This window comes from Erpetoichthys calabaricus, chromosome 7 (assembly GCF_900747795.2).
Source record: "Erpetoichthys calabaricus chromosome 7, fErpCal1.3, whole genome shotgun sequence".
Lineage (NCBI taxonomy): Eukaryota > Metazoa > Chordata > Cladistia > Polypteriformes > Polypteridae > Erpetoichthys > Erpetoichthys calabaricus.
Genome location: NC_041400.2, coordinates 175,088,538 through 175,113,696, shown reverse-complemented (window position 1 = coordinate 175,113,696; position 25,159 = coordinate 175,088,538). Strand labels below are relative to the sequence as shown.

The 25,159-nt window shown below is 39.0% G+C and overlaps 1 protein-coding gene across 3 annotated transcripts in view; it reads left to right on the top strand.

Annotated features, from left to right (window-relative positions):
- The window catches only part of LOC114654896 (endoplasmic reticulum aminopeptidase 2-like), a 125,485-nt gene that overhangs the window by 66,045 nt on the left and 34,281 nt on the right, over nucleotides 1-25,159 (top strand). For all 3 annotated transcript variants that reach the window (XM_051929505.1, XM_028805740.2, XM_051929504.1), the window contains exons 4-12: nucleotides 1,276-1,410; nucleotides 3,206-3,326; nucleotides 8,317-8,471; nucleotides 10,933-11,046; nucleotides 12,520-12,651; nucleotides 14,599-14,730; nucleotides 17,352-17,420; nucleotides 20,962-21,137; nucleotides 24,233-24,312. In XM_051929505.1, the coding sequence (XP_051785465.1) occupies nucleotides 1,276-1,410; nucleotides 3,206-3,326; nucleotides 8,317-8,471; nucleotides 10,933-11,046; nucleotides 12,520-12,651; nucleotides 14,599-14,730; nucleotides 17,352-17,420; nucleotides 20,962-21,137; nucleotides 24,233-24,312 (1,114 nt within the window). The remainder of the gene's footprint in view (nucleotides 1-1,275; nucleotides 1,411-3,205; nucleotides 3,327-8,316; nucleotides 8,472-10,932; nucleotides 11,047-12,519; nucleotides 12,652-14,598; nucleotides 14,731-17,351; nucleotides 17,421-20,961; nucleotides 21,138-24,232; nucleotides 24,313-25,159) is intronic.

Here is a 25,159-nt window from a genome sequence, read left to right as displayed (position 1 = left end):
ACCACCACCCCTCCTCCCCCTCCACCTGCATTCCACCTCATTCCCAAGTGGTTTGTGCGCCCGCGGCCCTGGGGACGTCGGTGCAAGCTCTGGGTTGCACAGAGAGAGGCTAGGGTTTGGGACGTACTCCGGTTGAGGTTGGCCCAGGGACGGTTCAGCTCTCCCAGGTCGGGAGGCCCTCCTTTGTTGTTCCACGAGATCTATGAGCCCTGCCATATTTATGAATTCTCTACCCCAAACCGGCTGGGTGAAGCGCTGGGGTAGTGAGTCTAGAAACAGATAGCAAGCCACCTGTTCAATTATTTGGTAGGGCGTGTTTTCCTGTGGCCATAGCCACAGCCCTACCTTTGTCCATAAGTTCAAGGCTTGTTGAGGGGTCGGCCTCTCTGGGTCGAACCTCCAGGCTTTACCTCTATTCACCTGCCAGTCTGGGGCACCCCTCGGTGGAAATCGGGGCTCTGGTTTTACAGGGAGGCGGGCACTCTCTCCCGAGAGAGCACAAACAGCCCTCTTTGCCTCCCGCTTCCGAAGCAGCCCAATTCTGTGAGCCCCTCCCGCACACTCACCGGCCTGCCTAGGTTGCCTAATGGAGCCTGCCGGAGGCAGAGCCTGCACCGGGTCACACCGATCCACGGGACACCCTCCTCGCCTGGAAACTCGGTCCCGGTACACTCCCACCTGGATGTGTTGCAGGTCCTGTCCCCTTCTCTTCCAGGACTTCTTCATCCTGCCCGCTACGCCAGTGTCATAAAGACGAGACATACCCAAATAAAGGTTTGGGGCAGCCACCCGTATAATCTGGTATCCTGGCTGCAAAAGTCATTTTATGTAAATAAACAGCACTGGTGTGCATACAATTGAGTCCAAGACAAGACTGAGGAATTAGGACAAAGGGCAGGGTTTTAAAGGGGAAGACAGTAAGTGAGGTCATAAGGATCAGGGACGTGTTCGTTCTCAATTGGTTCAGGCCCGGACGTGACGTCAGAGGGGCCGGAGCCAGTAAAGACTCCTTCCATTGGCTCAGTCCCGGAAATGATGTCACGAGAGCCAGGTGGAATCTCCCGGGAATGGTCTGCAGGCAAGAAAGAAAAAGAATCAGTGTACTCTGCCACCTCCCGGCATATCTCAGAACTGCCGTCACTCAAGCCCTTTAGCTGCCTCCCATGCGCACGTGTGTGACAAGTGTAATCTTAGAATCATAGAAGGAAAAACGATGATGATGATGATGATGATGTTGATGAGTGTTGCATGTTCATTTGTCTTTTATTTTTTTAGGTGAAAACAGTACACTTGGGTGATGGTCTTTATGAGGACCACTTTGATATCAGTGTCAGGATGAGCACCTACCTTGTTGCATTTATTGTTTGTGATTTTAAATCCGTATCAAAGATGACTTCAACAGGAGTAAAGGTAAGCTGTCATTTATGGTACTGCTTTAAATGTACATGCAGTGACAGGTCTTTGACATGTGCTGTAGTTGGTGACAGGTTCTTTTTCTTCCATCTCTTTCCCAAATAACGTCTTCAAATCTGGTTGTCTGTCTTGGCAGTGTTAATGTATTTTGTTAAAAGGTAATCCATTTTATAACTTGTGTGATAAAGGCGCTATATAGCACCTGACATGGCACAGATTGACAGAGAGGGACGTGTAAAAACACAACAAGACTTTTATTTTTCTTCAGCTGTAGGGTACGTTTTCCCCATGAACCCCACAGCCACAACACAGTCCCAAAAGCACTTAACTCCAAAACATACAACTCTCCACCTTGGCACCACCAGTCCTCCCAGGCAACCTTGTCCTCTTCCTCCCGATTCTGGCTCCTGAATGGTGGATGCTGGTCCTTTTTATAGCCCACCTGGAAGTGCTCCAGGTGCTTGCTCACCTGTTGCTAATTGCACTTCCGGGTGGGGCTGTAGAGGTGTCCATGTTGGCTCCGGGATCCATGCAGCACCCCCTGGCGGCCACCCCAGATCCCCACAGGGTTGTGGAGAACTTCATCTCCCATGGAACCCTGCGGGAAACTGAGGCACCATCGTCAACCAGGGAGGCTGCCACCAAGCGTCCCGGGGGAGGTACTGAGGAGCCCATGGCTGCTCCCCCGGAACATAAGTAGAAGGGGCGTCCCGCCACACTTGCTTATGCAGTTCTGGGTTGTGAGGAGCTGATAATGAATTTTGGTCCTGTCACATAAGGTCCTACTCAAAATTAGTAGTCTTCTAGTATTTTATAACAGTGGTTGTCAACCAGGAGGCTGTGGTTCCACTAGGGGTTCTCAGTAAACATCTGGAGAGGCTTCAAGATGACTTGAAAATAATTATAAAATTGCAAAACACTCTAATCCGAAAAAATTAAGCTAGAACAGAGGTATCAAATTTATCTTTTAAAAGTGATTCATTTCATCAGTATCAAGAATATGAAACATACAGTGCACAATAACTATCAGTTTTCTCAAAAAAAACCTTTAATGTTCATTTCATAGATTGTATCCTTGTACAAATAACTGAGCCAGAAAATTTTTATACCCACCATAAAAAGAAGCTGCCAGTGTTTGTTCGCTGTAATCTGTTCAGCAACGGCGCACAGCAGCTCCAAGACTGTAGTTAGAATGGGAACGGGCTGCATGCAATGATTCAATAAGAAGAAATGAAAAGAAGGTCACATGCCATGTTTCCATAAAGAAGTTTAGTGTTTTTGCCTGATGCCTAAGACGTGACAGTTTCACGAAGGAGCCACCACTGTGCTCATCTTTGAAAGCTGCACAGGTGTCATGGCTGGCAACCATTCCTCCCTCGACTTTTCAGATATGATGCTTTTGTCTTTTACACCGACTTGATTGTTGTATGGGGAAAGACGCATGGTCTTCATATCGAGATGATTGAGACTTTCTACTGTTTCACTGCATCTTTCACTATCAACACTACACACAAACGTGATTTGAGTCGATTCAGTTTTATTGTAAAACCTGATGTTTCTACTTCGCTTTCCATCCATTCATTATTCATTATCGTGTCTGCTTAATCCAGTTCACACTCACACAAGCCTTTATTTGTGTAAAATTGAACATTCTCTGCTGTGCAATATGTTTTTTGTTTATGTGCTTTTTAATATTCTTAACTCTACAATAAAATTGTTAAAATACCATGCATATAATTTACGTTAATGGAAAAATGTAAAATAATACAATTGTGTATAAATGTTTTGAAAGATTTCAGTTTATGCTGTACCTGACAAATGGAACCAGACCCATTATGCTCTTGAAGCGGCAGTGAAACTTCTGGAATTCTATGAGAAGTACTTCAATATCTACTATCCACTGCCAAAGCAAGGTAAGCTAAGACATACTGCAGTAGAGTTAATTGCTTTCATTTGAAATTCACAAACTAAAGAGAAAATTGGTGAGGAATAAAAGCAGCCAAGTCATTGTAGTTGAGAGATTGGCGACTAAACTTTAAGAGGATCATAGGATTGGAGTGCTAGTGGTAGAGCTGTTATTCTTGTGTTTTGTTTCTCCAGGTGAGATGTCGATGGTTTAATATGATTATCACCATTTACCCCAGTAGGTTTCAAATAAGTCAATCAAGCCAAGATTTGATTGTCAGAATATGATCAGTTCTGTGTAAAGTTTGCATGTTCTCATGAATTACTTGGTTTATCACAACATTTATTCAAGTTATTTTGGATAATCTAAGTTGTCCCTTTGGAGGTGTAAGGGTGGCTGTGTTTTCATGGGCCCTGTAATGAATTTGCAGGGTTTGTCTTCTTCATGGTGTCGTTTGTTGCTGGAATAAGCTTTGATTTTTCAAGACCTTTCTTCTCATCTCTGTTCAGGACCATTGACACTTGCACCACTGGATTCTCAGTTCTCTCCATAGGTCATAAGTCTACTCAACGGGAATGCATTCTGATGACCACTTAATGTTTCTTTTATGAATCATCTGATGTTGTATTTAATATATGGTACTATATAAATCTTCTGTTATTCCTTTTGTACTGCTGTAACTGGCCTATGGGAGACATGCAAGTAAGAATTTCACACATGACAATAAAATTGGAAATTAACCTTTAAATATAAACTGACAGTGACCAGGTCAATGCATTATCATGCCACCCAAGTAGCAATTAGTATAAAAACTACTATTTATATTTCTATACTGTTTTTCTATGTATAGAAATGCAATGAGTTATTATATTTACTTTTTCTAGGTGCAAGTTTAGAGAAAATTCAAAGTAGTCATGATACCCATCAGTCAGTTTGTATTCATCTACTGTTAGTTCTCCTGAAATTTGACAGCACTTGGTGAACTGTACTGAAAATGAAGAGTTGTCTCCAAGAACATTTTCTATGCTTTTCCAACCTAAATACACATCAGGGATGACATACATTGGACTTAGTTCTAACACTTGGCCTTCCTGAAAATAACCTGGAGATCTCTGACTTCGGCATTTCTGATCATTTTGCAGTTGTTTTTGAAATTAAGTTTTTGTGTCCTCCCATCAATTTCACTAAACCACAGCACTTTTCACACTGTATAAGTGCTGACACAGCGCGGAAATTCTGTGATATTTTTTCTGACAGTCATTTACCCTTGGTGTTAGAAGCCCCCTCTGTGTGTCAGGATATTACTGATATAATTAATCTTCTCGATCTCACTTGTACGGATACTCTGGATCTGGTCGCACCCTTAAAGTTAAGGAGAGCCAAAGAAAAAGCCAGTGTTCAGCCCTGGCTAAATGAGGCCACTCGTGCGCTCAGACAGGAATGCAGGCAGGCTGAACGTAGGTGGAAAAAGGACAAACTGCAGGTCTCTTATGAAATTTTTAGACCTTGCTGGAAGTCCTATGAAGAGGCTGTGAGATCAGCAAAATCATATTTTTTATCATGTTTAATTGTGAATGCTGCCTCGAGACTTAGGGTGGTGTTTAGCACCATAAACACTCTTTTAAAGCCACCTGTCAGCGGCTTCCCTGAGAGTACGCCTGAGACCTATGAGCTTTTTCTTAATTATTTTATAAATAAAATTTAAGCCATTCGTTCCAGCATTACTCTTCCAAGTCTTGATTACTGTGGGAAGACACCAGTCACTCTAAGGCCAGTGCACAGCAAGTTTACTTCCTTTCAACCTATTTCTTCTTCTCAGCTAGCTGATATAATCCTGCATATGAAACCTTCCAATTATCCGCCTATTTTAAAAATACTTTTAGAGCGTTTAGTCCAATTGTGTTGGCTATTATTAACAACTGTCTAAAATCCGGCATAATGCCAGACAACTTTAAACATGCAATTGTTCAACCTTTGCTGAAGAAGCCCAAACTTGATCCTACAGCTCTTTCAAACTATAGCTCTATTTTTAAGTTCCCATTTCTGTCCAAAATTATGGAGAAAGTGGTTTCTTTGCAGTTAATTTCATATCTGGAGGAGAACAATATATATGATGTGCTTCAGTCAGGTTTTAAAAAACTTCATAGTACTGAATCGGCTCTGCTGAAGGTAACAAATGATATTCTATTAACTTTGGACTCTGGCTCTTCTGCAATCTTGATCTTGCTGGATCTCAGTGTGGCATTTGACACAGTGGACCATGGAGTTCTGTTAAAATGGCTTGAGGATGAAGTAGCCATTCAAGGCTGTGCACTGAATTGGTTCGTGTCCTACCTGAAAGGCAGATCTATGGCTGTTAACATAGATGGGAATTTCTCTCAGCCAGCTCTCACACAAGGCGTTCCTCAACATTCTATCCTGGCTCCCCTTCTATTTTCTCTTTATCTGCTCCCCTTTGAGGGTCATCTTTTACAAACATGATGTCACGCATCATTGTTATGATGATGATACGTAGTACCTCAAAGTTAGTTCTGACATCACGTCATCTGTAAAAAAGCTGTTGAAATGCTTTGAGGATATTAAATATTGGATTCTTGCAATTAAACGAAAATAAAGCAGAAGTCATTATTTTTGTTCCTACTTCATCTGCAGTTGAAGTCGGCATGCACTTAGGACCTTTGGCAGCAATGATTCATAATGATGACAGAAACCTAGGTATCATCTTTGAGTCGTCACTAAGTTTTGAAAAACAAATCTCCATGGTAGTAAAGTCCAGTTTTTACCAACTGAGGCAAATTTCTAAACTAAAATCCTTTCTATCACAGAAGGACTTGGAAACAGTTATTCATGCCTTTATTACATCTCGTCTAGATTACTGTAATTCCTTATATGTGGGTCTGCCAAAAGCTGCTCTGTCGCGCCCTCAGCTGGTTCAGAATGCGTCAGCTAGATTTTTGATTGGGTCGAGAAAACAGGATCACATCTCCCCCATTTTAGCCTCTCTCCACTGGCTACTGGTGAGGTGTCGCATTGATTTTAAAATCTTGTTCTTTGTTTTTAAAGCCTTACATGGTCTCACTCCAAAATATATCTGTGACCTCCTTCACCCCTATGTGCCACCAAGAGCACTGAGGTCATCTAGACGACTGCTCCTTGTAGTACCAAGATCTCGGCTGAAGTCGAGGGGAGACAAGAGCTTTTTCAGTTGTTGCTCCTAAGCTTTGGAATGACTTACCTCTGCACATCAGGTCTTCATCCTCGATCGAGGTTTTTAAAAGTCCGCTTAAGACCTACTTGTTTTCTTCTGTCTTTCATTGTGTATGATGGGATTGTGGTGGATGTTACAATTGGTTGTTTTATTAATCTGCTTTTGCATGATTGTTTGTATTGTGTTTATTTTAATGCTTTTTTGTACAGCACTTTGGCGCAACCTCTATTGTTTTAAATGTGCTTTTATAAATAATTAATCTAATCTAAAATATAATCAAGTGCTTTTTCTTGTTTTTTGCTTTTTACTTTCTCGTATACAAAGTATAGGGAAAGTATTGTAATTGTCCAAAAATTCGACCTCGAGATTTTGATGAACCTCAACGTTTTGGACCTCCCTGAGTCCGAAAATACAGTTTTTGGAATTATGTCTGTGTGTCTGTCTCTCTGTGTGTGTGTGTGTTTGTATGTAAACACAATAACCTGAGTACACTTCCACTTAGGTCAACCAAATTTTGTATACAAGTATTAGGTACAAAATTTAGATTTCTGTTGACTTTTGGGCTTTTGATAATTGTTCAATATATTATTAATTTGATTTTATTTGTTGTTGATGGTTCTTTAATGTACATAATATAAAAATATATTCATCGTCTTGCTGTTTACTCCTCAAATATCCATCCCCATATCTGAGTATACAAGAAAGTCGAGGGGACACCACTCATGCTTTTTTATGATAATACTTTTCTGCTGCCTATAGACACATTTCATGATCCTAATGGGCCTACACCTGATTCAGAACTCCTTTTATTTTATTAGAACATGATAAAAAATTTTGACTAGAACAGGCTGTTCAGTCCAACAAAGCTAGCTATTCCTATCCACCAGAACAACATCACATTGAATTTTGAAAGTCCCTAAAGCCCTACTGTTTACTTCACTACTTGGTAGCTTATCCCAAGTGTCTGTGGTTCTCTTTGTGAAGAAAAACATTCTAACATTTGTGAAAAATTTACCCTTAACAGGTTTCCAACTGTGTCTCAGTGTTCGCAATGAACTCATTTTAAAATAACAGTCTCGATCCACTTAGGCACTTCAATCATGTCAGTTCTTATTCTCTGTTTGCTTAAATTGTAAAGGTTCAACTCTTTTAATCTTTCCTCATAATCCATCCGCCGTAACCCTGGAATTAGCCTAGTTGCTCTTCTCTGGTCTTTTTCCAGCGATGCTATGTCGTTTTTTTGTAGCCTGGAGATCAAAACTGCACACAGTACTCCAGACGACTCCAAACGGTAGAAGCAAGCCCAGGTGTCTAATGCCTGCACTAATGAAGCAAAGAAACACACCTCAGTCATCACAAACATCTGTGATACCAACTGTCTCCAACACTGGGTGCCCAGAAATTGGGGGACTGTGTAGAAAAAGTGTTGTCATTTATACGTGGTGTGACAGAAATGTATGCAAGTACCCTTTTTGTCATGTCTCAATTATTTGATTTGTAATTTTAAGCAGAGGGGTAAATCAAGACAAGAAAAAATGTGTCTTACATATACAGTACTGTATACATGCAAGTAAGAAGTTCATTGTGTCAATAAACCTGAATTTGAAGTCTTTGGGTCAAAGCTAGAAAAAACAAAATGAAGAAAGCACAAAGTATACTGACAGAGTGAATCAATCTCAGGTCCTTGGAGCTGTGAGTCATCAGCACTAATCACTCTGCCGCCATGGCACCCTCCACTCTTTCATAATTCACTATAATCCACCTACAAATTTTTTTTCTTCCCCCTCAGATCTTGTTGCCATTCCAGACTTCCAGTTAGGAGCAATGGAAAACTGGGGCCTAACCACTTATCGAGAGACTTCCCTACTTTTTGATCCTCAGACTTCCTCTGTCTCGGATAAACTGTGGGTCACCTTGGTGATCGGTCATGAACTGGCTCATCAGGTAAGACGCCTATTTACGGTTCTGAAGATACTGGAAGTGAAGCAATGCCTGGTTCACATTTTGCTAATCATTTGTGCTTATCTATTTGTGGCAAACTAGATAGATAGATAGATAGATAGATAGATAGATAGATAGATAGATAGATAGATAGATAGATAGATAGATAGATAGATAGATAGATAGATAGATAGATAGATAGATAGATAGATAGATAGATAGATAGATAGATAGATAGATAGATAGATAGATAGATAGATACTTTATTAATCCCAAGGGGAAATTCACATACTACAACCAAAAAGAAAAAAATGGCATCCATTGCTTTCTTTCCCAGGCCTGACTAGCTCTATAATCATTGCATGAAATGTGTGCAGAAACATTTACTACTTTCCTGGTACCATATTCAGAGAGTGTGAATGCAGCTCTATAAGTTGATATTTACTACATGGAATTGACTCTTGTGGTATCTACAGCACATCTAAACAAAACTGACTCTTAGTTCCAGATTTTGAATGCGGACAAAATGTTTATTCTTATTCTCTCACGAAACTTGAAATATTTTTGTCTCAGCATAATATATTCTATTCTTCCTCCGTCTAAAGACCGAATGATTGACAGCCCTATCACATCTGATGTCACTTCCGTTTAAGTACAGACCAGGCAGGGAGATTTGGGTCCGGGGGGACGGACACCGGAAGTAATGTTAGAGGTGGTAGGGCTGTCAATGATCTGGCATTGGTAAACAGTGCCACCTTGTGGACTGGCGAGGAATTACCACCACCAGAGCCTTTAAGTTATGCCCAAGGCACACATGTGTTACTATGTATGTTGTAACAATAATGACCATATGACATTGCGAAGGTTTGGCGCAACGACCCGTATAATTGTTCCCGGCTGCAAAACTTATTCAATATCAAGTTCATGTTCACATGACTCAGTCCAAAACAGAACTAACTCAGTATTAACAAGATGGCAGTTTTAAAGGCCAGTAAAGGAAGTGATGTCATCAGGACCGGAACCAGAAGTGACGTCATTGGCTACCCCAGAGCCGGGCGGGATTTCCCTAGACTGGTCTGCAAGAGATCGAGAGAGAGAATTAGTGCACTTAGCCACCCCCTGGTCCAGCGTGGAATTACATGTATTCGAGCCCTTTAGTTGCCTCCTAAACACGTGTGTGCGATAATGTATATATTGTAAAGGTGGCTGGGTATGTAGACAACATGGGAAGTCAAAGGTTAATATTAACAAAAAAGACAGCAGGCCAATAGCGTAAACAAAAAAGAAATTTTAAGGTATTATCTCTCGGGTAACAATTCAGGAACTCTGCCCTTCAATAATGTCAGTTTGGTATCTGACCCCACCATCCGGGAACTGGCCAGCTTCATAGAACTGAGACCGCAAGAGGCAGGGTTTGCTCTGGGTTTTGGGGCAGGGTCAGTTGTCCTTCTCTGGCACTTTGTATTAGCTGTGGAGGAGGAAGAAGATAATATTAGTGTCAGCTCATCCTCTTGTCCTAGAGAGGAACTGCTTACCTCACTAAAGTCATGAAGGTGGTGCCCAGATGTACATGTGTGACAAAATAAAATATATTTACACACACTGTATATTCTCTCTCTTGTGCTTCTGTAAACTTTTCTATCTATCTATCTATCTATCTATCTATCTATCTATCTATCTATCTATCTATCTATCTATCTATCTATCTATCTATCTATCTATCTATCTATCTATCTATCTATCCAGAGTCTGACTTTTTCCTATCCAAAAGTAGTCTGACATATTTTTTGGTGAACGCTCAACGACTGTAGAAGTATTTATATATTTCTTACATATTCCTTTTTTCTTTATATCAGTTTTAGACTGATGTTCTGATGAAAGCAATGTCTATTTCTCTGCTTTCTAAAATTTCCGTTAAATACATGCTGTTGGCTGTTATTTAATTGCTTACTGTTAGGTGTGTATGGCTCTGTAATGGTGTTTGCTTTCAGAAAAGCTTTATTGTGATTGGCTATGCTGATTGTTTGTTTAGATCATCGAAAAGGTCAGAGGCCAACAGTTGACATCAACCCCACCTAAAGTGGCAGGACTGGGTGAACTTCTTCTTACTTTTGCTTCAACAAATCTGCTTAATAAAATACCCATCTAGATAGTAAGAATTCTAGATAGTAATGCGCCTTCAACAAGTACTATAATGGAGAAGGTAAAATAAACAATCCTGGCAGTCTTCATGGAGGGTTATATTTTCAGCACACTTGCCTGCCACCCAAAATATTCATTAGTTGAGACTCCAAGTACATAAATGCAATGATTATCCCATAGTAGCCTCCACTGCCAAACAGTCACCAGGTGGCTTGGCTTTCAAAGTGAACCCTTAACCCCCAAAAGGATTTAGGAATCATTAGACAAACCATTTTTTGTTACTTTATTTCATAGAATAGCTAAACATTTTGCTTTTTTTCAGTGGTTTGGCAACCTGGTCACAATGGAGTGGTGGAATGATATTTGGTTGAACGAAGGATTTGCCAGATACATGGAAATTGTTTCAGTTGAAGCCACATATCCTGAACTGCAGGCGGTAAGAATTTTCTACACCATACAGTGCATGCTTTGGTTAGTTCAACACTCACACAGTTGTGTGGGAATATACATGCACAGTCACTATTCCCCTTTTACTACATCATCAATCCCCATGCCTCATTACAATTTGATCATGAAGATCTAAAGCGAGTTCCTTGGACTTCATGGCTTGGTTTTTGTCCTGACATGTGGTGTGTATTGTGGGAACTAACTGTATATACACAGGTGTGTGTCTTTCTAAATGGTCTCTAATCAATTTTGGACTCCAATCAAGTTCTATACACATTTCAGGGAGAAATAAATCAAACTGGATGCATCTGACCACAATCTAGAGTCTGACCACAAAAGGGTCTGAATACTAACAGGAATGAGAGGTTTCAGCTTTTGATTTTTAATAAATTTGCAAACATTTCTGAAAACATGTTTTGGCATTGTTATTATGGGTCATTGAATGTAGTTTGATGAGCAAATTCATCCATTTAAAATTAAATCTACAACGCAAGAAAGTATGCAAAAAGTGAAGGGTGGCGGCACAGTGGCGCAGCGGGTAGCGCTGCTGCCTCGCAGTTGGAAGACCTGGGGACCTGGGTTTGCTTCCCGGGTCCTCCCTGCGTGGAGTTTGCATGTTCTCCCCGTGTCTGCGTGGGTTTCCTCCGGGCACTCCGGTTTCCTCCCATAGTCCAAAGACATGCAGGTTAGGTGGATTGGCGATTCTAAATTGGCCCTAGTGTGTACTTGGTGTGTGGGTGTGTTTGTGTGTGTCCTGAGGTGGGTTGGCACCCTGCCCAGGATTGGTTCCTGCCTTGTGCCCTGTGTTGGCTGGGATTGGCTCCAGCAGACCTCCGTGACCCTGTGCTCGGATTCAGCGGGTTGGAAAATGGATGGATGGATGGAAAAGTGAAGGGTTCAGAATTTGTTGTATAAGTGAAGACTGACCGATTGGAAATTTGTTGTGTCAGACTTCAGATCAATAAGAGACAATCAATGAGTCTTATCGCTCTTTATGACACTAACAAAAGAGATTTATGGTGGGAATTTGTTTTTAGTTTGGGCCACAAAGCCGGTATAATGATAAAGCAGTAAAAGGTTTCTTCATGTGTATATTATATGATGACTAAAGGAGTCTCATAAATGAGAGAGAGAGAGAGAGAAAGAGAGTTATAATACTGCCTTAAATTGGGTGACAGCCATTATCATACCGTGCTTTGACTGTCTTGCATCTTCCAATGTTTTAAGAGAACTAATAACATAAGAGAAAGTGAGCTGCTTGAAACATGCTGGCTCATGACATCGACAGTTATAAACACTCTGTAGCCCAGCACTCTGTGCTCTTCATCATGGATTGTCTCGGTAACATCTGTCACATCAGCACTACCTGGAAGAGCTTGCTTCACTTAGGCTGCCACTGACATGAAAACAGATTTCTTCCTGATGATGTTGTTTAATTGTGATACTGAATATTTATTTTCAGGATGACTATTTGTTGGGCACTTGCTTTGCAGCCATTGGTAGGGATTCCATGAACTCATCACGTCCTATTACAACTGCAGCAGAAAGTCCCACAGAGATCAATGAGATGTTTGACACTGTGTCTTATGAAAAGGTAAAATGACGGTATGCTCTACTAGCTATCAGTGTGTGATGCTTCTTGAAAGGTTTTGCCTTTGTTTTCCAAAATCTATTAAAATTTGATATTAACTCTTATGTTGCTGTTATATTTTGATATGAAAAACCAGCTTGATGTATCATTAAGGTATGCCTTGTGGTGTTTCTCTGCAAGTGGAGTAATGCCAGGAGAGCCAAAGTAATTATTAAGAATAACGCATTCAAGAAAATATAAAACAAATATACTAATAGAACCACATAGAAATTAAATTCAGCCACCTATATGGGTCTGTCATCACAGGTACTGTTTTTAATCCCCTTTTGACCATTTGAGGTGCCTTAGTCATTTACTCTCCTTGCCAGTACCATCAAAACACTTCCTTCTCACCCTTCATTTTTCTCTCTTTTCTTTATCTCTGCCTCTGTTGCGCAACAATGGTCTCTGTCTTCCTCCTGCCAGTGAGCCTTTGATCCTCCTCTCCTCCCAACTCTAGTCTAAATTAGTAGTCTGGCATGAGGTGGACTTACACACGACCCCCAAGGTTATATGTTCATTGTCTGTGAGTTTTAAAAACCCAAAAAATTATAATCTATTACTAGTGAAACATATGGACCTACAGTCTTTAATAAAAGGCAAATAAAAACTGTTTTCAAGATACCAAGTCCACATCCCCAATCCAGAAAAGAAAACCAGGGGCAGAAGCAAAATAAATCCAGAAAACCAGAAAATTCAAGAAAAATAGCAATGCTCACAAACTCTTTGCACTGTTCTCTTATTCCAGTGACTTTTCTCCTCTGGTTTAGTAGTCAGAGGGAGAGCTCAGGACTTGTGATGGCAGGGTGGCACCCACAAAGCACAAGGAATATCAGGACATTGAAATGAGCAGTATATATTTACAAACACCACCGAAAATACATAAAAATATGAAATATAATTATTCAAAACCAATAAAAGTAACAAAAAAACACAAACACATGTTAATGCCTGACAACTGTGTATGTCACACTATGTGACTAGCAGTCATAGAAGCACACCTAAACTGCCTGCAACTAACCTTACGTAAATTAAGTCTGTGACCGAAAATCGGTGAAAAAGTTGTGTAATGTAACATGGTCTTTACGTTTCTGATTCACTGTCTTTGACTTCCTGATTTCCACCTCATTTTCTCATCATTTCACCTTGTGCCTGCCACTATTATATCATCTTGCAGTTCAACTATATAATAGAAAACATAATAGTGTAAAATGATACAGATCCTGATAGTCAGTTTTCCCAAGCAAGTTGCCTCCCGTTACAATGCAACACAGTCACACTTCTACCAGTTGGTGACTGCTTGCTATCACCAAGTGGACTGGAGTTTTTTTCCCAGCCTTCTGCCTCCTGACTTTATCTTTACAACGTTGGCATGGTTCCATATGACCCCATTATAAGGTCATGTACTGTCTCCAACCAGTTTTCTGACCTCTTGTCCATTTGTTCTTTCTTCATAAGAATCTCTGGCATTTGCTGGGGAAATCCATACTCACTAAATCTATGCTCACTGGTGGTATCCTTTTTTCACACTGTCATTGATTTGCATTCCCACTGCTCTTGTGGATTTGTCTTTTCTCTATATTAGCCCATGCCTGTCCTGTGCTACACTAGTGTCAACCCCTTGGTAGGTGGTCAAACCTTTCAACTTCTAAGAAAATATATACAACCAAATTCTTTAATTCTCCTTTAAGCAGTATGTAAGATAAAGGGAATGTGATCTGCCAAAGCAAGTTAGTTCAGATATCTGCACACATATTATATAAAACTGTTTAAGTTGTATGGTACTGGTCTAATGAAAAGTGTTACATGCAATACTTGTTAACTGATGCATTCTGTTTAACATGTAAATGTCTATTTTTATTTTAAGAGATACTAAAACCAATAAGCTTTCTACTTTGATCAAAAAAACAGGGGGCATGCATCCTTCACATGCTAAGGAGCTATTTGTCCAAGGACGTCTTTCAGAGCGGGATTGTCCGCTACCTTCGGAAATACAGCTACAGAAATGCTAAAAATGAAGACCTCTGGAACAGCATGGCTAACGTAATTTTCTTATTTAATATATTGGACCATTTAGTCTTGATGCTTTTAGAGAATTTTATTCCAACTTCTAATATAAAAAAATGAATCTGTTGTTATCAAGTGACTGTTGAAATGACACAAATGTAACTTGAAAAGTATTTTTACACTGCTAGAATATTGTAACAAAAGACACAAAACAAAGTCAAAGTTTTGGGGACCGTCCCCATTTAGTGAAGGTTTGTCGAAAAAATTATAGCTTGGTTTTTATAGACTTCAGTCCAAAACAGAACTGATCAAAGTAAGAATGGCAGACATTTATATTATGAAGTAGCAGGAAGTGATGTATTAAGCAGGTGGCATTCTGGGAACCAGAAGTGACATCATCTGGAGGTGGGACTTGGAGGGTTGGAACCAGAAGTGACATCTTAAGCCAGAAGTGGTTATTATTGTGGTGATTCTTCAGTTGTTCAGTGGAGAAAAGAGGAGAGAGAGTTAAAGTACAGTGGCAACCCCTGGTCTGGCAAGTAGTTACCATTATTTGAGCCCATAAACTGTCTCCCATTCGCACGTGAGTGACAATATATATTAATGTTGGGGGACTTGTGACTCATTAGCAGTTAGATGGGTGGATGGATAATAAGTTAGTAATTTTACTAACACATATGAATGTAAAAAAGTAAGTGCACCACATTAAATGTTTTTGCCTTTTTAACATATGTTGACATATCGAGATCTCATCTTCATTTAAACAATAACTATGGATGGATGAAAGGTGATATAACAGACATCATGCCACATTTACATTTTGTAAATCCATTGTTTAATTTAAATTAACATAAATGTAAATCTCATCAGTGGAAAAAATAACTACACCCCTAAAATTTGAACCATGGTGGCCAGGTCAGATTAGAAAATCATTATAGAGGATCTTGTCTAAATCTGTTTCATTTAAACTTCAGACATTTAGTTTTGTTTGCTCTTTGTTGTTGAAGTGTGTGTTAACACCATCCCGAGATCGAAAATGCTCCCTGAGACCTTCAGAAAAAAGTTTATAGATACCTAGGAGTCTGAGAAGGGAAATAAAAAGATCTCCAAACAATTAGAAGTTAGCCACTCCACTGTCTGGAAGATCATCTGCTGCTGAAGTGCTGAAGATTTCAAACAACTGTCAACTTGTCAAGGCTAGGCTGTCCCAGAAATTTCAGCCTGAGAGTGGAACTCAAGATGCTGAAAGAAGTCTCTAAGGACCCCAGAATTTTATCACATGATGTCCAAGTAGCTCTTGCCACTGTTGAAGTTATAGTGCATTAGTCTAACATTAGATACAGGCTACACCAATTATTTGTACATTGAAGATGTGCAAGAAGAATACCTCTGCTGTCCATAAAGAACATCAGGGCAAGACTAAACTTTGCCCATGAACACCTACACAAAGAACAGGACTTTGGAACAATGTACTCTGAATAGACAAGGCAAAGATAGAGTTATTTGGCCACAGTACAAGAAGACTTGTTTGGTGAAAAAACAAAGGCAGCATCTGACCAGAAGAACCTGATAGCAGTGGTAAAGTATGGTGATGATAATGTTTTGGATTGGGGCTGTTTGCTGCATCATGGCCAGGGCAGTTCACCATCACAGAATGCACCATGAAGTCCTTATTTTACCTTAGGGTGCTTGAATACAATGTGAGACTATCTGTCAGTAGTTTGAAGCGCAACTGAAAGAGGACCATGCAACATGAATATGACCTGAAGCAAACCAGTAAATCCCCAATAAATGGCTGAAAAGAAAGAAATGGAGGGTTCTGGAACAGCCATGTCAAAGCCTGGATTTGAAACCCATCGAGATGTTATAAGGGTGATCTGAATAGGACTGTGAACAAACGACACCCCTCAAACTTTGCACTGCTGAAAGAATTCTGCATGGAGGAGTTGGAAGAACTTCCTGTTCTGTCAGTGAACTGGCAAATAAACATTTGAACAAAAACCAGGAGATGCACATAAAAACCAAAACAAAAGAAAATATAAAGTGAAATGAAACCAAAGTCCAATACAAGGGATAATAATCATGGTCCAAGATTGTCCTACCCAAAAGTGCACACGAGAAAAGAGTACAAAGATAAACATTGAATATTTCAGAGATTTGGTATCCGCAGGTCACTCTTGTATCCTGTTGTGTCGATTATGCATGGGTCCCATCATCAGAGGCCACACCCCTAGCAATACTGGAAGTGGACCTAACGTTGCAAAAAATCATATAAAGTCATGACTATTTCTCTCAATCCGTGTCAGAGACCATTAGGAAATTCTGACTTGAAGGGTCAATACCAGCTTTGGAGCCAAGGGGTGAATTACTTTTTTACATATGGAAGTGAAATATATGTTAATTTTTCACTGGATAAATTATTGCAAAGTCAAATTTTCATTTATTTTTTTGAATTACATCACCTTTATTTAAAGATACAGTTTAAATGAGTATCAAACTTTGATATGACCACATATGTTAAAAATTAAAAAACATTTCATTCCATGGGATGTACTTACTTTTTTCATATGACTGTAAATACTGAACATACAAACAATAAAACACAGTTGAATGAAACAGATGGGTTCTCTAAATTCAGTATGGAATTTTTTTTGCAGACCTGCAGTGATGAAGATTTCACCTCAGGAGAATTCTGCTACAGCAGCAATCAAGCATTCAAAAACAGAGTACGTAAAAATTTAAGAGATGATCCGTTTGAATGTAAGTGTGGAAGTTGTGCTTGTGTAAACAGTAGCATGTTGTAGTTATCAAAATGGTTATTTAAAACTGGAGATAGGCCAAGACATCATAAATTATTAAAAAGGCAACAGATCAAAAAGCAAAAGAAAACCTCCAGACAAGTAAAACTGCTCAACAAGATAGCCTTCTTGTGTCGATGAGTTTTTCTTTTAAGAGAACTGCTGACAGAGAAGAATATGGATTCTGGTTTTTTGAAGATGACCACTGTTATGTCATGCCAACAATACACAGCAGAACAGATAGACAAAATGGCACTGGTGGGCTCATCATCAACATAATTCGTCAAAACTGTAAAAATAATTTAAAAATGATAAAAAATTACTTAATTCCTGATATTGGAAAGAAACCTAAAATGGAACCAGAAGGTATTTATGCTGCAAAGAGAATCGAAATACATTGGAAAGTAGCCTATATTTGGATGCTGCATCTTGGGTAAGTCTTGAAGTCTGGGTTAGAGTACATAGAGTGGATATTAGAGGTTGGGGAATACTTAAGTGTTTGAATGACAACAGTCACTTAAGAATAATAATACCATTCATCCATCCATTTTCCAACCCGCTGAATCCAAACACAGGGTCATGGGGGTCTGCTGGAGCCAATCCCAGCCAACACAGGGCACAAGGTAGGAACCAATCCCGGGCAGGGTGTCAACCCACTGCCGGACACACACACACACACACACACACACACACTAGGGCCAATTTAGGATTGCCAATCCACCTAACCTACATGTCTTTGGACTGTGGGAGAAAACCAGAGCACCCAGAGGAAACCCATGCAGACACGGGGAAAACATGCAAACTCCACGCAGGGAGGACCTGGGAAGCGAAACCGGGTCTCCTTACCGCAAGGCAGCAGTGCTACCACTGCGCCAGCGTGCTGCCTGAATAATAATACCTTATAAATTAAATTTATATTTATAGTATTGCTCACATAATAAGACTAGACTGCTGTCCTAATGTGAAACCTGTTTAACAGGTGAAAAATTACATTTTTTCTGTCTTGGTTTAAAGCAGTGGTTCTTAAACTTTTTCATTGTGACCCTATTTTGCCTTTCTTAGTGTCTTCAAGACACAGTCTAGAGCCAGGTTGGGGCCACCTACACTCATATCTGAGGAAATTTGCTGCCAACAATCACGACCAATAGAATAAGAAACAATACTTTAGAGTACTGCTGGCATGATAAATGCTAGAACAGAGTTTTCAGTCACAATCAAGGATAAATAAATACACACATACATACAAATGTAGCACAATTCGCATAAAACAACTCACACAAGTACCAGTCAATCAGATCTATCCTGGCACCTGATCCAGTCTTAGAGCCTGTCTATCTCTGTTTCATTTGCCATTACAGTGATCCCTCGATATATCACGCTTCGCCTTTCGCGGCTTCACTCTATCGCGGATTTTATATGTAAGCATATTTAAATATATATCGTGGATTTTTTGCTGGTTCGCGGATTTCTGAGGACAATGGGTCTTTTAATTTCTGGTACATGCTTCCTCAGTTGGTTTGCCCAGTTGATTTCATACAAGGGACGCTATTGGCAGATGGCTGAGAAGCTACCCAACTTACTTTCTCTCTCTCTCTCTCTTACGCTGACGTAGGGGGGTGTGAGCAGGGGGGCTGTTCGTACACCTAGACGATAGGGACGCTCGTCTAAAAATGCTGAAAGATTATCTTCACGTTGCTACCTTCTGTGTGCAGCTGATCCTGAAGCACGGTGCTTCGCATACTTAAAAGCTCAAAGGGCACGTATTGATTTTTGACTTTGTTTTTCTCTGTCTCTCTCTCTCTCTCCCTGCTCCTGACAGAGGGGGTGTGAGCTGCCGCCTTCAACAGGTTTGTACCGGCGGTGCTTCGCATACTTAAAATCCAAACATCCCTATTGATTTGTTTGTTTTTCTCTCTCTGACGCGCACTCCGTTGAAGAGGAAGATATGTTTGCATTCTTTTAATTGTGAGACTGAACTGTCATCTCTGTCTTGTCATGGAGCACAGTTTAAACTTTTGAAAAAGAGACAAACGTTTGGTTGCAGTGTTTGAATAACGTTCCTGTCTCTCTACAACCTCCTGTGTTTCTGCGCAAATCTGTGACCCAAGCATGACAATATAAAAATAACCATATAAACATATGGTTTCTACTTCGCGGATTTTCTTATTTCGCGGGTGGCTCTGGAACGCAACCCCCGCGATGGAGGAGGGATTACTGTATTCAATAATTTTCCATCACAATGCATTCAAATTCTGCAATCGACTCTAGTGTCAGTACTCAGTGTGGCTCACTGAGTCTGTCACAAAACTCATGACATTTTGGAACTTACTACTCCAGTTATACACTTGCTGGAGTGACAGACACGCATCACTATATTGAACGGTCATTCACAGATAAATTTTGATACATTTTACCACTTCATTGATCAAAAAGACAGAACTCTGCACTTCTTTGGTGCATGTTTCTAGTAGGACTGCCATGTTTATATTGCTACTACGTCAACTTGTCTGCCCCATACTTCCATTTGAGAGATATTCCTAGTTTCATAGCTAATGTTGTTGCAAACTTATCAATGCCTTGTTTTCACACCCCACAGCATATTACTCTGTTCTCCCAGGGAGACAGAAAATATTTTATGAGAGAGGACCAGGAGATGAATGTTGTCAGAAAATCAGGACTTCAATAGAATCAATACTACTTTTCGTCTAGATCACAAACCAAGAATCAAAGTAAAAAAACAGAATAAAATATTCGTAGACCAAAAAGAAAAGTAATCATAAAGAATTGCTAACTCACACTTTGTTTGTACTATCTCAGATGTTTAATAGATGGGTGCTTCAACCTTTATATGGGCTCTGTGGTGAGGTCACACACTGCATGCCCTGCAGTGCTTTCTGAGAGCCATTGCCAAGGAAACTGCATCGCTAAAACACAAAAAATGACTGTGTCCATAACAGAACAAAATGGTGCCATGTAATAATGATAAAAAAATTCTAATTTATTTAGGAAGGTTCCAAAAAAAATACAAATATGAATTATTTTGGGGAGAAACAAAATCCAGATAGACACATAGACACATGGACTAAGGATCACAAAATGCAACAAAAACATTAAAGAAAATGCCAGTTCATATCATTTATAGTTTGACAACTGTTGGAAGTTTAATAAAAACAGTACTACTGTTAATTTTATGACAATGATCTTGTATAGTACTTATCATCCAATATGGAGAATTAGTCACTTAAGTGTCACACTGAACTGCTTATTGACTAAATGAGATCAAGTATGACTTTTAATGTCCAAACATTATTTCTTACAACACCTTTACAGTATGTGGTAACACAGGTACAGTATGAAGCAGTAAAAAGGAATAAGAATACTAAAGTTCTTTAAAGTAATATAAATATATAATTAATAATCATAAAAGTTGAATAAGCTGTTTTGTAATGTTGTTTGTTGCTTTCTCTAGTATAAATATGGTGGTGAACATCTAGATCTAAAAACAATGATGAATACTTGGACCTTGCAGAAGGGAATTCCTTTGGTCATTGTTGATCAACAAGATAATATTGTCAGGATCAGACAGGAGAGATTCCTGAGAGGAATTTTCCCTACTGATCCAGTGTGGCCATCTCTTCAGGAAGGGTATGTATAAGTGAACCATTATTTTGATCATACATATCACAGGTCAAAGATGGGCAATTTAGGTCCAGTTGAAGCCGTGATCCACATTTACATTTAAATATGGTAAAGGAATTGTGTCAAATATCAAATTCATTTACTCATTTTCTAAATATGCTGATTTTTGAGTCTACCCCAGCAGAATCCATTAATGGACAAACCATTCATGGGATGGAGGCCAGCACATCACAAGGCATATGGCCGACAACTCACAAATTGACCTCATTAACTTGTCTTTGGGTTCTAGAAGGAGACACGGGTACCAGAACTCTTAAGAATATACATGAATACCCTTATGACATGTATCCAATCAGTCTGGTCTTTTTTTTTTACATCATCATGATGGAGCTATTCAAATGTTTTCATGCTGATATCTAGTAGTGATTTGAATTGTTTACACACACTAATCTTCAGAAATTCACAGTTTAACTATTCCAGGAATTTAATGGACTTTCACATTAATTAAAACATTAATACAAACAAGCCACCTTAGGAAAAGAGCATTCATCTCAGTAGACTACAAACACTCTCTTTTTGCACAAGCACAGAAAATCTGTTATTTTACAGTGTTTATGGTGTTCTTCATTTAAATTTATTTTTTATTTATTCCTTATATTTTTTCATCCTGTCTTTGATGACATCATCAGCGGCATTCATTTCTAAGGAAGCATTCCCACTGCTTTATACTGCCGCTGTGCATGTGGCATTGGTGAGGTGTCAGATGCCACGTTTTGTAAGTGTGAGGTGCTGTTATCTGAACTTGACATAGAAATAAAAGGAAATGCTCTCTCACTCTCACTCTGTCTCTCTCATTCTCCCTCACACACACACTAAAAGAATTAAATGGTTTTTATTAAGAATTTACGTTTCCCAAAATAATCACTCACAGCTATAATTCTTGTTTTAAGTTATTTGGAAACCTGACTCAAATTATCAACCTGTGCTTGTTTTTGGATTTCTGTTCTGGTTGCGTTTTCAACCCTTCTCATTCGGAAATACTAAGCCAATGATATCTTGATTTCAATGGACAATCATTCTGATTGGTCACACAAACTTACTACTGGAGACAACCCTTAAGGTCAAGTACTTAAGCTGAGGAATTTCACAGCATGTGAATAATCACTTTTATGCATTCTTTTAGTTCTGACCTTCTGATTGTGAAAACATTTGAGCTAACCATAGACTTGTGAAAATAACTTTTATGATTGGTTCACTTGTATAAAATTGGCCTGTCTTCCATAAGGATGTCATGACATTTTGTTACTTAAGATAGAATTTTCATTTTTTATGTTCATATATTAACCAATATTCACATGAATATTATTTCTTCTCAGGATAAGAACACAGATTTGACTTACTCATGCCCTTAAATATCTTAGAATACTCTGCATGTATTAATTACACTATGGGTTCTCTATTCCTATCCACTCCTGTTTAATAAGGGCCTGATAACACTTCGTGGATGCCAATAGATACTGACACAAAGGCTATGTCTGCTGATTAATAAAAAACATACTGTATCTCATGTATTGTCGTCATCTTTATATTGAGGACAATACATTATATGTAAGCATATAATTGTGTCAATTCAAAACAATAGAATTAAGAGGTCAGTTAACATGTGTGACATCAAGTTTGAGTCCCATCTCACAGACCATCATTATGTTTCTTTTGTTTGTAGCATTTTATTTGTTTACTAAACATAAATTGAAATTAAATCTCCTTTTTCAGTAGGAAAATATGTTTTTTTGCAAAACAAATTCCAAAATACAAACGTGAGATTTCTATAGAAATATAAACTCTGATGCTAAAGTTAAGAGGACGAAATGAGCAGGAATGTAACTTAGTGGCTAAGGTATGGCACAGTAAAATGCTACATCAGCCCCTACCTTTAATTCATCCTTCCGACTGTGAAAGGGACACTTAACCTGCTAAATATTATTCGTACAGGACAATAAGGTACATATAGGAAGGCACGGTGTTCACCACTGCCACTTCATAGCTCCAGGGTCCTGGGTTTGGATCCAGATGCTTCCTTTGTTAATTTTGCCCATACTACATGAGGTTTCCCTCAGTCACTCCAGTTTTCCTGTCTTGTGTTACTAACTGGAAGCTCTACATAGTAAGAGTGAGCGTTGAGTGGGCCCTTCAATGGACTAGTCAGGGTTGCTTCCCACCTTGCTGCAGGTATGGGTGCCTGAAACCCTGATCTGCATAAGCAAATTAGAAAACTGGTGAAGAAATGAATATTTCTAACTTGCTTATGCAGAGTGTAGATCTTATATTTCCCATACATGAGTAAGAGACTAAATTATTTCAGATGAATTCAGAGGCAGATCCACCATCAAGGGCATTATGGGTGCGCATGACGGCATGTCGCATTTTTACCAAAAGGACTAAACATCTGAAATGAAGTTGTATCCATGTGTCAAAATGATCAAGGGACAACCTGGTCAATGTAATTATTGAAAATAACATTATGCTGTAAAAAACCATGAATATATTTCTATGTGCTTTGCCACTCATAAGGTAAATCATCAATATTCATGAGTGGAGTGCAGTTTTAATGACCCCTCCCAAGCTTGATGAAATGACCGAGTATCCAGGTACTGACATGACTAAGGGGCGATCGAGTCTAGCACAGAAACAACAAGTGGGAAATAATATGTGGGGGTCTTAATCCAGCCTTGGACAAAGTTATAGTAAAAAATTTGTAGATACTCAAAACACAGCTTTGGTCCAAGCATTTAAAACAACTGCAGTTTTTACATTAGCTCCTAATAACTAATACAAATACTACTAATACCAATACTACTACTAATACTACTACTCATAATACTACTCCTTTGACTACTTCTTAAAAAGTGAAATATATTTTAATACTTACACTAGATACACAAATTTACAAAAAATACACTATAATGTATCAATTTATCAATACATTTCTCAACTCTTTTCACAATATAACCAATATTTTTTTCAATGACACTATAAATTAATTTCATTAACACTTCTCAGCTGTTTTCAACAATATAACGAATGCTTGTTTTTTTTTCTAGGTACCTCTGGCATATACCTCTTACATATATTACAAGCAACTCAAGAAACATTCAAAGACATTTGCTTGAAACAAAATCAGGTATTATTACAGAATTTTTATGTTAAACATGTGTCCATTTGTACATTATTAACGATACGTAATCCAATTTTTAAAAATGGATATTCTTCTTCTTTTTCTTTTCTCTCTTCTATGTGGGGTTAATATGCATGATCCTTCTTCATACATCTTGGTCTGGCACCTCCTCGCCAGTTAAGCACTTTTACTTCTGATCTTTCTTTTAATCCATCCACCTCCGCTTTGGCTTCCCTCGCTTTCTCTTCCCCTCTACTTCCATTCCCATCACTCTTTTGCCCACATATTTCTTGTCTCTGCACGTCACATGTCCATACTACTTAAATCTACTTTCCTGTACTTTCTTAGATATCTCTCCCACTTTTGTTGTACCCCTGATTGTCTTGTTTCTTATTCTGTCCTTTTATTGTAACTCCACACATCCATCTCAACATTTTCATTTCTGCCACATCTAACTTCTTCTCCTGCACTCCATGTCTCATTTCTGGTGTTTACCACTGTCTTAAAAACCTTACCTTTAACCTGCACCTTATTTCATCGATCACACAATCAGCTAAAGTTATTGGGGCTGATGTAGATGATTTGACTAGTGTGTGTCAGAGGGCAATGCTAAAGAAACTGGAAATCATCTCAACTGATGACAGACATCCATTACATGTAGGACTAAACTTCAGTAAATCAGGAAGGATAGTTGCTTTGAAAACCCACACAAATTGCTCCAGAAACTCCTTTCTTCATAGTGCCATACGACTTTTCAATAAGAAATATCAGAGATAATGTTTAAGATTTTGATATATATCCTGTAACCTTTTTTTTTTTTGGTGTAAATATGCCTTACCTTAGCCTTTCTTAT